General features: G+C 37.2%; 1 protein-coding gene across 13 annotated transcripts in view; it reads left to right on the forward strand.

Moving 5' to 3' along the window:
• The window catches only part of Dtnb (dystrobrevin beta), a 337,086-nt gene that overhangs the window by 25,356 nt on the left and 298,507 nt on the right, over nucleotides 1-13,223 (forward strand). For all 13 annotated transcript variants that reach the window (XR_010041328.1, XM_063231364.1, XM_063231355.1 and 10 more), the window contains exon 2: nucleotides 10,491-10,558. Coding sequence is in view for 12 of the 13 variants with exons in the window: in XM_063231355.1 (XP_063087425.1) it covers nucleotides 10,491-10,558 (68 nt within the window). In the remaining variant the exon portion in view is untranslated. The remainder of the gene's footprint in view (nucleotides 1-10,490; nucleotides 10,559-13,223) is intronic.

A 13,223-nucleotide genomic window follows, 5' to 3' on the forward strand; every position in this document is an offset into this window, starting at 1 on the left:
AACATCCTTTCCAAAGGTAGACTAAGCTACTTATTTGTTTTAATACTTGTGAGCTATATTATTTTATTTCATGGATGTTCCATAACTTGTTTAACCTGTTTCATAATGAATTTTTCTTCTTTAATTCCTTTTTTTTGTACCAGAGATTGAACTCATGACCTCATGCTGGTCAGCCAGGTGCTTATGCCGCCGACCTAAATCGCCAGACTTCATTCCTGTCTTTTCCTTCCTTCGTTTATGCTTCTCTTTTCCATTCCTCCAATTTTCCTTTTTTTAACAACCTCACCCTTAAAAAAAAAAACTATATTAGTTAGCTTCCCTTTTTCTTGACACCCAGGATTTAATTGAGGGCTTAGTTTGGCTCATGCTTTCAGGGGATTGAGTCCATGATCAGCTGGCTCCTAAGCAGAACCGTTGTGGTGGAAGAGCCTGGTGGAGGCTAGGAAGCAGAGCAGGGGTAACAGTGCAGGAGCAGAAGGGGCCTGGACCGTGTGATAGGTCACATTTGGGCTGCCATGGTCACCCAGACATACCCAGAAGTCTGCTTGAATCTCTGGGTTAAGTGTAACTTCCATTCCTATCTGTACATATTTTACAGGATCAAAATTAGTATACGTGTAAAAACGTGGAAGATACTGTCAGTTGCCCTCCCAAAATGCTTGTGTCAAAGTATATGTACCATCAGCCTATCAGAGTATCTGTTTGCCTGTTGCGTCCAAGCACATATATTGAAACATTTAAAAACTATTTTAAGTACAAACATAAAATATATTCAGTTTTCTAAAAATTGCCAAGCACCATGGTGACAGTGAACCTCAAGAAAAAAACCCATATGTTATAAGTGCACTTTCATTTTCATGTTTACTTCTAATCTTTTTTTATATGGATGTGATGATTAAGTAATTGTTACTGCACCATAAAGAGAATTTCTTGCTTTTAAGTTTTCACTTGATACGTCATAAGCTGAGTGATATGCAAAAAGTCCAGATATTCCCCCCCCCCTTTGGGATTGGGTCTCAAGATATTGCCCCCAGCTGACCTCACACGTTGGGCTTAAGTGAGCATCCTGCCTCAGCCTCCTGAGTGCTTGTACTAAGTTGGACCAGCTTCTTGATTGTTTTTGAAAGAACAAATTGCAGCCTTACGCTGTAGCTTCAAATTTTCAGAAAAAAAAATTTCTTTTCTTATTTTGGGGGGGGGGGTGTCTTTTTTTGAGACAGGTTCTTATGCTGCAATTCAGGATAGCCTTGAACTCATGTTGTAGCCCGTGCTGGCCTTGAACTCTCAGTGATGCTGCCTCAGCCTTCTGAGTGATGGGATTATAGGCGTGTGCCACCACATCTGGTTTGAGAATTTTAAAATATGACCAAAAATTTTATAAAATATATAGAATATTGTTACATTAATATGATTTTTCTTAAATAATGAAAATATTAGATGTATTAATTATTTTTCATACAGTGAAACCAGACCTTACTTAGGTTTATTTCTGAAGTCAGTAAGGGGAAAATCTAAAACACGTAACTTCTGAACAGAGTTACCATGGTTGGGAACAGCGTGTACTTCTTTCAGGAAGCTCAGCACGACAGGTTCTTTTTTTTAATAATGGAAGTAATTACCTAGCACCTTCACACTGAGTACATCCTCAGCCCTTTTGATTTTCTGTTTTGAGACAGGGTCTTGCTAAATTTGGTAAGCTTCCCAGCCTGGATTGCATTTTTAATTCTCCTGCTTCAGCCATTCAGAGTGCCGGAATTACAAGGTGCGTGCCACCATGCCGGGCTGTTTGAAGAAAGAAAAGTATGTACCTGACACAGCCTGAAGGTGTTTATCCTTTTAGAGGCCAGAGGGAAGGGAGCCTGAGCCAGGCACTGAAGGTTGGCTTTCTTCCCAAAGCTCTTTCTAGAGCTGGTGGTCTGTGTGGAATTGCCTTCTTAGTACTGTTTTCTGTCTCCTTCCATCATTCTCTCCACCCCCTCAGTTGAGAACATAAACTTACATAGGTGAATTGTATTTTTAAATCTGAGAATTTTAAGAATAGTAACAAAATTAGCATCCAGTTTATTTTAACAAATTTTGGAGGTGCCAGAGATTGAAGCAGGGCCTATGCTTACCTTGGGCCTCACACATAATGAGCATGTGCTCCACCACTGACCTATACCCCTAGTCTGTAAAAGAGTCTTAGATGTCTTTTTATACATTATAGATTTATCAGTGTGATAGAACCCTTTCGTTTGGTATCTCAGATCTCCTTGATACATATTTTGGTGTTGTTTGATTCAGATTTGCAATAATTCTGTGAGTTCAAGATACTATCATTTTGTCCATATAGATCAAGTTTCTGAAGTGTGTAGTCTGGACTTTATTAGTTTTAGAAAGTCAGATGCTAAAAGGAAATCAATTAGTCAAATATTATTTACAATTGAGATTCTCCCCACTAGATTATCACCTACCTGCAATAGTAGTCATAGAAGGTACTGAGTGAATTATTACATTCATTGCTCTCATAAGAATGTAAGCTATGAGCAGGTGAGGGTGTTTATTCACGTGCCCGCTAAAGAGCTGTCCAATAAATGTCAAATGAGTCATTAGTGTGAAGTTTATATAATTCTGCCATTTTAGCAGTGAGGAATGAATCCTGGAGTGATTGAAGCAATGCTCTAAAGATAGATTTCTAGTAATGGAATTGAAATCCAAATACAGGTAGGATGATTGCTGTCATGTTGACAGTGGGTACATGCTGCCTTCATTATAGCCAGATGTGTGCGGTGAGGTAGACGTGTAGTAATTCAATATTATTGCTGTGGGTCAGCTTCCCTTAATGCTTTCTTTAAAATTTTTTTTTATTTTATAAAGAATAAAATCAAACGAAACAAAACAAAGGTAATCATAACAAAGCAATGAAAGTGATACAGAACTTCAAAACAAGATAATGGGAAATCAGCAATGGCTACCATAATGTCTCATGTTTTGTTCAAAATAGCTGTTCATATCATCAGACATAATAAAATCAAACAAAATAAAACCAATCAAAAGATTAAATGCATATTTTAAAGAGAATAAAACCAAACAAAATAAAACAGAATAAAGCCCATCAAAAGAAAACAGTGAAAGTGATCCAGGATTTCAAAACAAGATAATAGGAAGTCATCAATGGCTACCATAATGCCTCTTGTAATCTTCAAAATTGCTGCCCAGACCATCAGACATGATAAAATCAAACAAAACAAAACAGAATGAAACCAATCAAAACAGGACATTAAATAAAACAAACAGAACAATATTGGATTTCAAAAACAAGACAGAAGAAAATCCCCATGTTTGCTGTATTATTATCCTCTTAATAGATGTTCAGACTGCTGGCCTTAGGCCTGCAAAGTCAGTAAAACAATAGAAGCATTAAGTTGTTCTGGTACCTCAGATGCTGTCAATTCAGCCTGTCCTTTGAATCAGCCAGGTGCTTGCTCATGGGTGGGTGCCAGTTGGTGTTCTTGTCTCCCAGCCTGTGCACCAGTTGGCTCGCCAGAAGGGTGAATTGGCTTCCTGTTGTTCTTGTTACTTCGCCCGGGCCCACCATGGGTTCTGCCCCATAACTTTCTCTTAAAGGGCTAAATAATAAATATTATAGGTTTGCAGGTTGGATGTTTTCTATGGCATCTACTCCAATCTGATATTGTAGTGTTAAAACAGTCCTAGGCAATTAAGAAATGGATCCATGTGGCTGTGTTCCAAGAAAACTTTATTTGCAAGAATGGATGGCAAAGAGCTGGAGCTTTAGCCATGTAAGCACGTAAGTGCCTGCTTGGCAAACGCAAAGTCATAAGTTCAATTCCTGGTACCAAAAAAAAAAAAAAAAAGATGGCAAGTTAGTTATGCCCAAGGTAGTATAATTTGTGTAGTTTGCTAGCCCTTGCCATCAGTGCCACGAGTAATGACACAGATGTGGGTCTTTTAATTGCCTGGTAGTACTTGTAGTATTGTAATCCAGATGAGGCAGATTATAGTTTACTCTGCATTTTTTCTCAAGATTAATTTGGAAATGAAAACAAAATTTATAAAATTGTTGTGAATATAGCAATCTCCAGGAATTCTTATCCTTATTTTGAGAGAGTAGGTGATATAAAGGAATAATACAAGTAGAAAAGAATATAATAAATGAGATATATGATAAGAGCTATTATGGTATTGTTTCATTCTGTACTTAAATTTGTATTACCTAGTGAAAGACCAAGACTGGGGATGAGTGAGCAAGCTTTTGGGTGTTGTTTTTCTTTCATAATTATATGTTACTGGAATCATTTTTTTTTCTAGGAGCTAGGTTTTATTAGATTTTTGCTTTTTGATTACTTCTTATGTTTTTTTTGAGACAGATCTTGCTATGCAGTTTGAGTTGGCCTTGAACTCACTTCACAGCCAAGGCTGGTCTCAACAAGGATCCTCCTGTCTCAGCCTTCTAAGTGCTGGGATTACAGGCATGTACTACCATGCACGATTGTGATTACTTTTTCTTTGGCTTTCTGTTTAGGATTCTTTTTTTTAATTAATTAATTAATTTATTTATTTATTTTGGAGACAAGGTCTCACTATGTAGTTCAGGCTGACCTTGAACTCACTGTGGAGCTCGGGTTTTCCTTGAACTCAAGGTAATCCTGCTGCCTCAGTCTCCTGAGTGTTGGGATTACAGATACGTTCCCCCATCTATGTAGAATTCTTTTGACTGGAATAAATTATTCATTACGTTATGAGTGTTGAAGCCAGCTGGTAACATTTCAGTGATCTGGGAAAGGGTATCTTTTTTTGGTATTGGAGGTTGAACATAGGGGCTTATATGTATTAGGCAAGCACTCTCCCATTGAGCTATATCCACAGTTTGAGAGAAAGGATCAGTTTCAGTGATTAAAAATATGAATTGTGGAATGTGGAGAAATATTCTAGCTAAACTTTTTATGGCATGTTGCTTTAATGGGTGTGACATTTGTATACTTGTCATTCAATTTGTGATTATAACATATTTAGGAATGGTTTGTAATAGTTCAATGTACAATCATATTTGATTATAACAGTTTAATCTACTTAGGAAAATTATGCTAATTGCCTAGATAATTTTCCTTCTTACAGTAAAACAAATTTCAGCTGAAAAGTTAGGAATGTAGTTCAGTAGTAGAGTGCTTGCCTAGCATGTATAGAGTGCTGGGTCTTATCCCCAGTGTCACTTAAAAAAATTTCAGCTGGGCATGATGCCACACATCTGTAATCCTAGCACTTGTGTGGCTGAGGTAGAATTGCCGAAAGTTCAAGGCCAGCCTGAATTACATAGCACAACCCACTCTCAATTTTTTTTTTTAAATTTAAGATGAATTCTCAGTGTAGTTCAGGCTGGCCTTGAACTCACTATGTAGCCTAGGCTGGTCTTGAACTCGTGGTAGTCTGGGATTACAGGTATGCACCACTATATCCTCATTATTGTAATCCCAAATATTGAGTTCAGTCATCCAAATATTGTATTCCTCTTTCCAGTTTTCCTCCATTCCAAAAGGTTATATTTGTAATATCATTGAGACATCATTGGAATCCCAGCAAGTTAATCTGCCACCACCAGTGTAACCCATGGCCAGAGTAAAGACACTAGGACATGATCCAATTAAGGGCAGCCAAGGAGTCCTAAGTCCAATTCCCATAAGGACATGTGGGCAAAGGCCTTGATCCTAGGCCTCTCCCAGCATGTATTATCTTGTGAAGAAGGAGGGTGGCTCAGGGATGAATGACAGTGAGGATGGTCGAAATTACATGAGTAACTTGAGCTGGCTACCCAGGTGAAAGAAAGGCACCTCCGTAAATTGCAGAGATAAAGATAAGGTAGCAACTGAATTGTTTTAAGAGGCTCTGGCTTCAGTTTCTGATATGCAAACTTTTGTGCCCTGGGGAGTCATAGCCTCTTTACCTTGAGGCTCCTACCCACTTGACATTCCCTGAGCTGTTAGCTCTAACATCCCACTGTGCTCATATCCTGTACACGGAGAACATTATGCTAACATTATGTGAGGAGACAAGATTGTCTGTCGACTTTAGAGGTTACATACTTTAGAGGTTACATACCAGCACCTCGACTAGCCTTATTTGCAATACTTGGAGCCAATTGAAGAGAGAAGGAAATCCCATAGCCAGTTCTCTACATATCAGTGTAATGAACTGTCTCCAGATAAGCAAAGTCACAGTAATTGTTTTGCATTCAAGGGGATTCACTGGAGTTGTCTCCCACACCTCATGACAGTTTTTGCTGAAGAAAAAATTTTAAGCTGGGCATGGTAGCACACAACTCTAATCCTATCACTCAGGAAGTTGAGGCTGGAGGATCACTGTGAGTTCAAGGGTACCCTACACTACATAGTGAGACCCTGTTTAAAAAAAAATCATGAATTTTATATTAGTAGCATCCATATAATGGACTATTGTGTTCTAGCCTTTTACAAATAGAGAGTGAAAATACGCATCTGCAGGAATTATGTAAGAAGTTTAATCATTGTTATTGGGATTCTGCACTACCACTTATGAATTGTGTGCCCTTTAGCAAGTTAGTACAATTTTCTAGGTATCTGTTTCCTAATCTATGAAAAAGAGATGATAGAGTGTGAAGGGTCATCTAGCCAGTGCGCTTCAGAAGAATTGTAACCAAAAAAGAAAGAAACTGCAGCCTCCTGGAAGAAGCAAAAAAGATGGGAAGAGGAAGCAACAACAAAAAGTCTCCAGGCCCCAACCCTGAGAACAGTGACCCAGGACAGGTAAATACAAGGGAGAATGAGAACAGCAAACATGCAATATCAGACATAACGCCAGTGGATGTAAAGAGATATATTCAGGACCTCATAGACAAGTTCAAAAGTGAAATATTTAGTCAAATAAAGCAAGGTATAAGAAGATTAATAAAAGAGATACTAAGCACCCCACAAAGCAGACACAGATGGAAGAAGGGAGGAACTCAAACACAGGAGAGAATCATTTGGTGAAGAATATTTAAAAAAAATATAGAATACATGAAGCAGATTCAAAGATATCACCAGGAAATTAAAAACTCTATGGAAGGATGGCAAATCAGCTTGAAAGAAACTAAGGCTAGATTATCCAAACTGGAGGACAATTTTGCAATGTGGGAGTATGAAAGGGAAAACTTTTTAAAAATAACAAGGAAACAAGCAGTAACAATATAAAGGCTAGAAGAGGACAAAAAGATCTATAACTTGAGAATAAAGAATGTAAGTGAAGAAGCTGGGATACAAACAAAGGAACTACAAAGGCTATTCACAGAAATAATTAAAGAAAACTTCCCAAACATAGGAAAAGGAAATGATATTCTGATATATGAGGCATACAGAACTCCAGCCACCTACAACCATAACAGAGCTACACCCAGGCATATAATAATCAAGATCCCAGAAATTCAATATAAGAACAGAATATTAAAAGCTGTTAGAGACAAGAAACAGATAACCTACAGAGGAAGGCCCATTAGAATAATGGCAGACTTCTCGACACAAACCATCAAGTCAAGAAGAGCCTGGAGCGAAATATTCCAAGCCCTGAAAGAAAATAACCTCCAACCCAAATTGATATACCCTGCTAAACTGTCTCTAGAAATTAATGGAGAAACCAGATCCTTCCAAGACAAAGAGGAACTTGGGAAATTCGCAACCACCAATCCAACTCTACAGAGAATACTTCAGGGCATTCTAGAGAGAGAGAAAAGTAGTAGGATTTCAGGAACAGTGGCAGAGAGGCCTCAATGAATGGACAGAAAACAGAATGAAGAAGATAAGCAGACAACTGATGGCAAAAAAAGAGCATAACAGAAATGAGGCAGAGAAGATTTTATTCAAAACTGATATGATTGATAGTATCAAGTCTGAAAGTATAGGCAACTACACTGAAGATGACAAGACTCTACAATACACATTCTGGTTTGATAACTGCCAGTTTTTGAAGTTCTATACTATATACAAAGTTGCGTTTTTATTAATACTGTTATGTACTGATATATTTAATTATGCTATGTCTGATGATATAGCCAATTATATTGGAGATAACAAGAGAAAACACAGGAACCATGGTAGAACTCTTTGTACAATGGTGTTATATGTTTATTTTGTTTCATTTGTTTATAGGAGTATATTTTGTTTTGCCTTGCTTTGTTTTGTTTCTCTAATATAGAAAGGATAGAAATACATGTTAAGATTCATGAATGTGTAGAATCTATAAACAGTTTATGAGGACTGATCTTATGACACATGATGAAATGAACAGATACTTTGAAGAAAAAGAGACACTAAAGTACCCAGTGCTGATCCTGGAGTGTCATAATGTGAAACCCAGCAGTAGTATTATTCTCTGTTCAGAGTGATATTAGCCTGCTTGGGTTTGTTCAATCTCATCATAATTGAAGATATGGATAACTGCATGTATGTTTAAGTGTATAGGATTGATAACCATATTTCTAAGTTTTTGTTGGATAGTTGAACAGAACTGGTTGCAGTCTCACTGTTTGAATCCCCACTTTATATGCTCCATTTTAGTATCTTGAATAACTATTTGTAAGAAGACAATCTATAATCATCAACTAGTGATTTCTTACTGTTTATTTTTTTTCTTTGAAATTATGTATTATTTCTACCCATTTTCTGTTTTGTTCAGTCTTTCTTTAAATCAAATTTTAAAAAAAGACACTATAATACCCAGTGCTCATCACGGAGTGTCATGTGAAATCCAGCAGTACTATTCTTTGTTCAGAATGATTTTAACCTGCTTTAGTTTGTCTAATCTAAACATAAATGAAGATATGGATAACTGCATGTATGTTTAAGTGTATAAGATTGACAACCATGTTACTAAGTTTTTGTTGGACAGTTCCACAGAACTGTTTGCGGTGTCACTGTTTGAATTTCCACACTCTACACGTTCCTTTTTTGTATTTTGAACAACTATTTGTAAAACAACAGTACATAAACATCAACTAGTGATTTCTTACTATTTATTTTTTCTCTGAATGTATGTATTATTTCTACCTATCTTCTGTTTTGTTTAGTCTTTCTTTAAATCAAATTTTAAAAAACCAAAAAAAAATAAAAAGATGATAATAGTAATAATAATAGTGTGTAATTTTTACATGAGGATTAAATGAGATAATGCATGAATGCAAGCAGAAGTTTTCTGGGGGTTTGTTTGTTTGTTTGCTTTTTTTTGAGATAGTGTCTTTTCTGTGCTGCCCAAGCTGGTCTTGAGCTCCTGGTTTAACTCTTCCTTCCTCAGCCTTGTGAGTAGCTGGTACTACAGGTATTTGCCATCATACTGAACTTATTACCTATACACTTGTAGCAAAGTGCGTGGCATAACCTAAGTCTGTCAGCATAAAAGACTATAACGTGATAGAAAAGGTACATTTAGGAGCTCTTAGGATTTGGAGATGTTTGACATGAAAATAGAAGATTCATTTTCTTCTGTTTTCATGGTGGTGGTGTACACTTGTAATTCCAGCACTTCAAGAGGCTGAGGCAGTAGGATCAAAAGCTTGAGGCCAGCCTAGGCTGTGTAGGCTTGTCTCAAACACACACACACACACACACGAACATCTTACCTATATCATTTTTGTTTAAAAGCACTATTCTTATGTACTTTATTATAGCTTTTCTTTATATTAGTTCCTGAATTATATTTAGTAACATGTTTGTGAAAGCAGTGATGATATATGAAATTGTGTCTCATTTAATCCAGGACCCTGTAGAAAAAATAATTAAGTTAGAAATAAGACATAGCAGGAGCAGCAGTTTCAAAGATAGCAAGATATATTATGGTAGCCATTTTGGATTTACTATTGGCTTATTTTGAACTCCTTTATTGCATTCATTGTCTTGTTTTTATTGTTTCTATTCTATTCGATTCTGTTTGATTTTTACTATGTCCAAAGTTACCTGCAGCTATTTTGAAGGCATCCAAAGGCATTATGGTAACTGTTGTTGATTTCATAATGTTTTGAAGTCCTGTGTGACACTGATTTGTTTTGACTAGTTTTATTCTGTTTTTTCCTCTTTTTTTTTTAACCTGGGACAGAAAGCAGGCGTACAAGGTCATTTATGGCTATATATAGACTTCGTTGAGGTGGGAAGTGAATCAGAGGAATGGAAGAAGATGGGAGGGCAGAGAAGGGATGGGGGAGTAAATAAGTGATGAAGATGTGATACGTGTATGTACCAGTTTCCCACGATGAATATAATCATTATGTATTATAAACTTACACTAATGAAGAAGCTAAACAGTATTTTAAAAGCTACCAAATAAAGGGACAGCGGCTTGCCTTTATCTGTATTAGGATCCCACTGTGTTTAGACTGTCTTAAAATGTGCACAGTCAGGGTGGCTTCCTGTACTTCTTCACAACAGAATGAAAAGTGGCTTGGTTGAATTATAAATTGCACGGCGGTTTACCATGTCTTTCATTGTCTCTAGGATGATTGAGGAAAGTGGGAACAAGCGCAAGACCATGGCGGAGAAGAGGCAGCTGTTCCTAGAAATGCGTGAGTTTCCACAGCTCCGGGGCCCTTGTTCTGGTGTGCAGAACGTTTCCTTTCACTCTTCAGGTTGGCTTTGATCAGAACTTTTGTTACAAGCTTTAGAGAAGGAGGAATGGGACTTAAAACAGAAGATATCAGAGAGGAATGAGGTGGTTCCCAATATTTGAAGGGCTGTTTTGCTGTTTGACTGCTTATCTTGGTGATTTTGACCGTGTGACTTTGACTAGTTCACACTTACTGAATCTCAGAGTCTTTTGGCATTTTTAGCATAGGGCGATTGATCTGGACCAGTGATTGTGAAACCTTTTCAAAGGATACTACTTCAAGCATATACCCAGCAGAGGAGTATTATAAAATTGACGCTGCATGATTGTAGCAGGAGAGTGGAGACAGAAACCCAGCCTACAATGGTTTTAAACCACTGTTATTTCTCTGAACTAAAGCAGTAAGTTTCTGGTACTTTTGTCCAGTTGGGCCTCTCAAATCTATTTGTGTGCTTTATTGAATCATGTGACTCCATGTTACTCTTTACTTACATTTCTTTATTTTGCTTTTTATCACTTTGATGATATCTTAGGGCTGTCATCTTGATGATGTCTTATGATGTTTGTTCTTCAGTTCCCCGTTTGTATCACATGCCTTGTGGGTTAGCTTTTTGTCACTATAATAGAATACCCTAGACAATCAACTGCTTAAAAAAAGGATTATTCCAGCTTCCAGTTGTGGAGGTTTTGGTCTATGATTGTTTCCTTTGGCTCATCATGGTGTGTAGTGATGAAGCAGCTGCTCACCTGATGACAGCAGTAGAGAAGGGAGAAGGAGCTGATGCCCCGCTGTCCCCTTTGCCCTCACTTTCCAGTAATGCCAGCCTTTTAACAATGGGCTGCTCAGAGACATTTAAGATGCTGTACCACCTTGCATGGCTTTCCTGTGGATAGGTCACACTGTTTCATGTCTTTGTGCCTTTGCTAATTCCATTATCTCCCTCCTTATCTGGCAGACTGCCTCTGACTACCTTCAAGATTCAAGGGGTCATTTCTCCATCAGTGTTTAGCATGACAGTGGTGGCAAATCTGTGGCATGCATGCTGCAGTGGGCTGTTTGCTATCACTGAAAGCTCTAAAATTTTGCCACTGATGATTTAGAATTTACTATTTTCTGGTCCCTATTCTAAATACTAGGGTAATAGTTGAGAGTAAAACACAGTCCCGTGATTTTACCTCTGATGCTTACAGGTTAATAAAGTACAACAGATAAACTAAGAAGACAAATAAATAAATACAATAATTTCTGATACTGAGAAGTAGTTGTGTTGTGTGCTGTACCTAAATAAACATGGGCATGTGAAAGAGAGTGACTCTGGGAGACTTTGAAACAATCTTAACGTTGAGAATGTTGTTACTCTAACTGATAAACATCATACAAATGCTCTTTCTATAACCAACTGACAGTTTAAGACAGTCTGGGAGGTGTTGGGTGACACCCCCTCTCCCCATTTCTTCACAGAAAGATTTGTATTGGTCCACTATTGGAAGGCCCTGTCTCTCCTGCCAAACAGTGTCACCCACAACCCCAGTGTAATTACTTCCTGTGGCTGTCCAGGCATTTGTTTCTAGCCTTATCACTCAAGTGTATCACCTAGGTGTTTTGATTTTAGTGTGTCAGTCATCACACCTCTTTAAACTTAACGGTTATAAATTCTACTTGGGTAGGTAAGTATACCATTTTTAATGACAATTTTAAATAATGCATTTTGTAAATCTTTTTCTTGAACTAATGTATTAGTTGGGCTCTCAGATGTTATATTGAAGAGCAAGGAGAATGGTAGGCCTACTTGTGTGGTTTTTTACATTAAAGGAAGTGCTTCTAATATTGTTAAGAATGATATTTGCTATAAGTTTCATATTGTTTGTCAGGTTATGGAACTTCTCTTATATGAAGAGTCATCATTATTTTCTTAAATCATAAATGGCACGATGCTCAAGAGGCTTTGGATTTTGTACTTTTGGAGTGAGGACCCTCATCTGTAGGCAGCCCTTTTCTAATTGTTTTGTTTTAATATCTGTTTTTTGTATAGGAATGTAGCTACACTAGCTTTCTTTTTGTTAACATATGTGGTGTAGTATAACTATTTTCATTGTTTTTCTTTAAAATTTTCTGAGTCCTTAATACTTTGTCTCCTGTAAACAGTGAAAGAGATTATTTTTAAAAAGTCAGTGTTATTTCAAAGATTTAGCTATTACGAATTGTGCTCCTATAAACACAGGTGCACATATATCACTGTGGTTTGTTTTGAATTCTTCTGGAAAAATACCTAGAAGGGGAATAGCTGGATTGAATGGGACCTTCAATCCTAGTTTTTTGAGGAATCTCCACACTGATTTTCACAGTGGTTGTACCAGTCTCCACTCCCACCAACAGTGGAGAAGGGTTCCTTTTTCCCCACAGCCCTGCCAGCTTCCTGCCTGTGTTTTTTAACCTGAGCAACTACTTTGAAGATAACAGTACACAATATATTAACCATTGTTAATCTCCCATTATTTCATTTTGAAATTCTGGATCATCATTTTTTTGTTTTAAAATTTTAAAAAAGTCAGTGTGACAGTCTTTGCTTTTTCACTAAAGTTCTTCTTAGCCTTTTTTGTGATACTACATTTTTTACAATTTA

The sequence above is a fragment of the Cavia porcellus genome, unplaced genomic scaffold (assembly GCF_034190915.1).
Source record: "Cavia porcellus strain 051 isolate PalLab524CR breed Dunkin Hartley unplaced genomic scaffold, mCavPor4.1 scaffold_1, whole genome shotgun sequence".
In the NCBI taxonomy this organism is placed as follows: domain Eukaryota; kingdom Metazoa; phylum Chordata; class Mammalia; order Rodentia; family Caviidae; genus Cavia; species Cavia porcellus.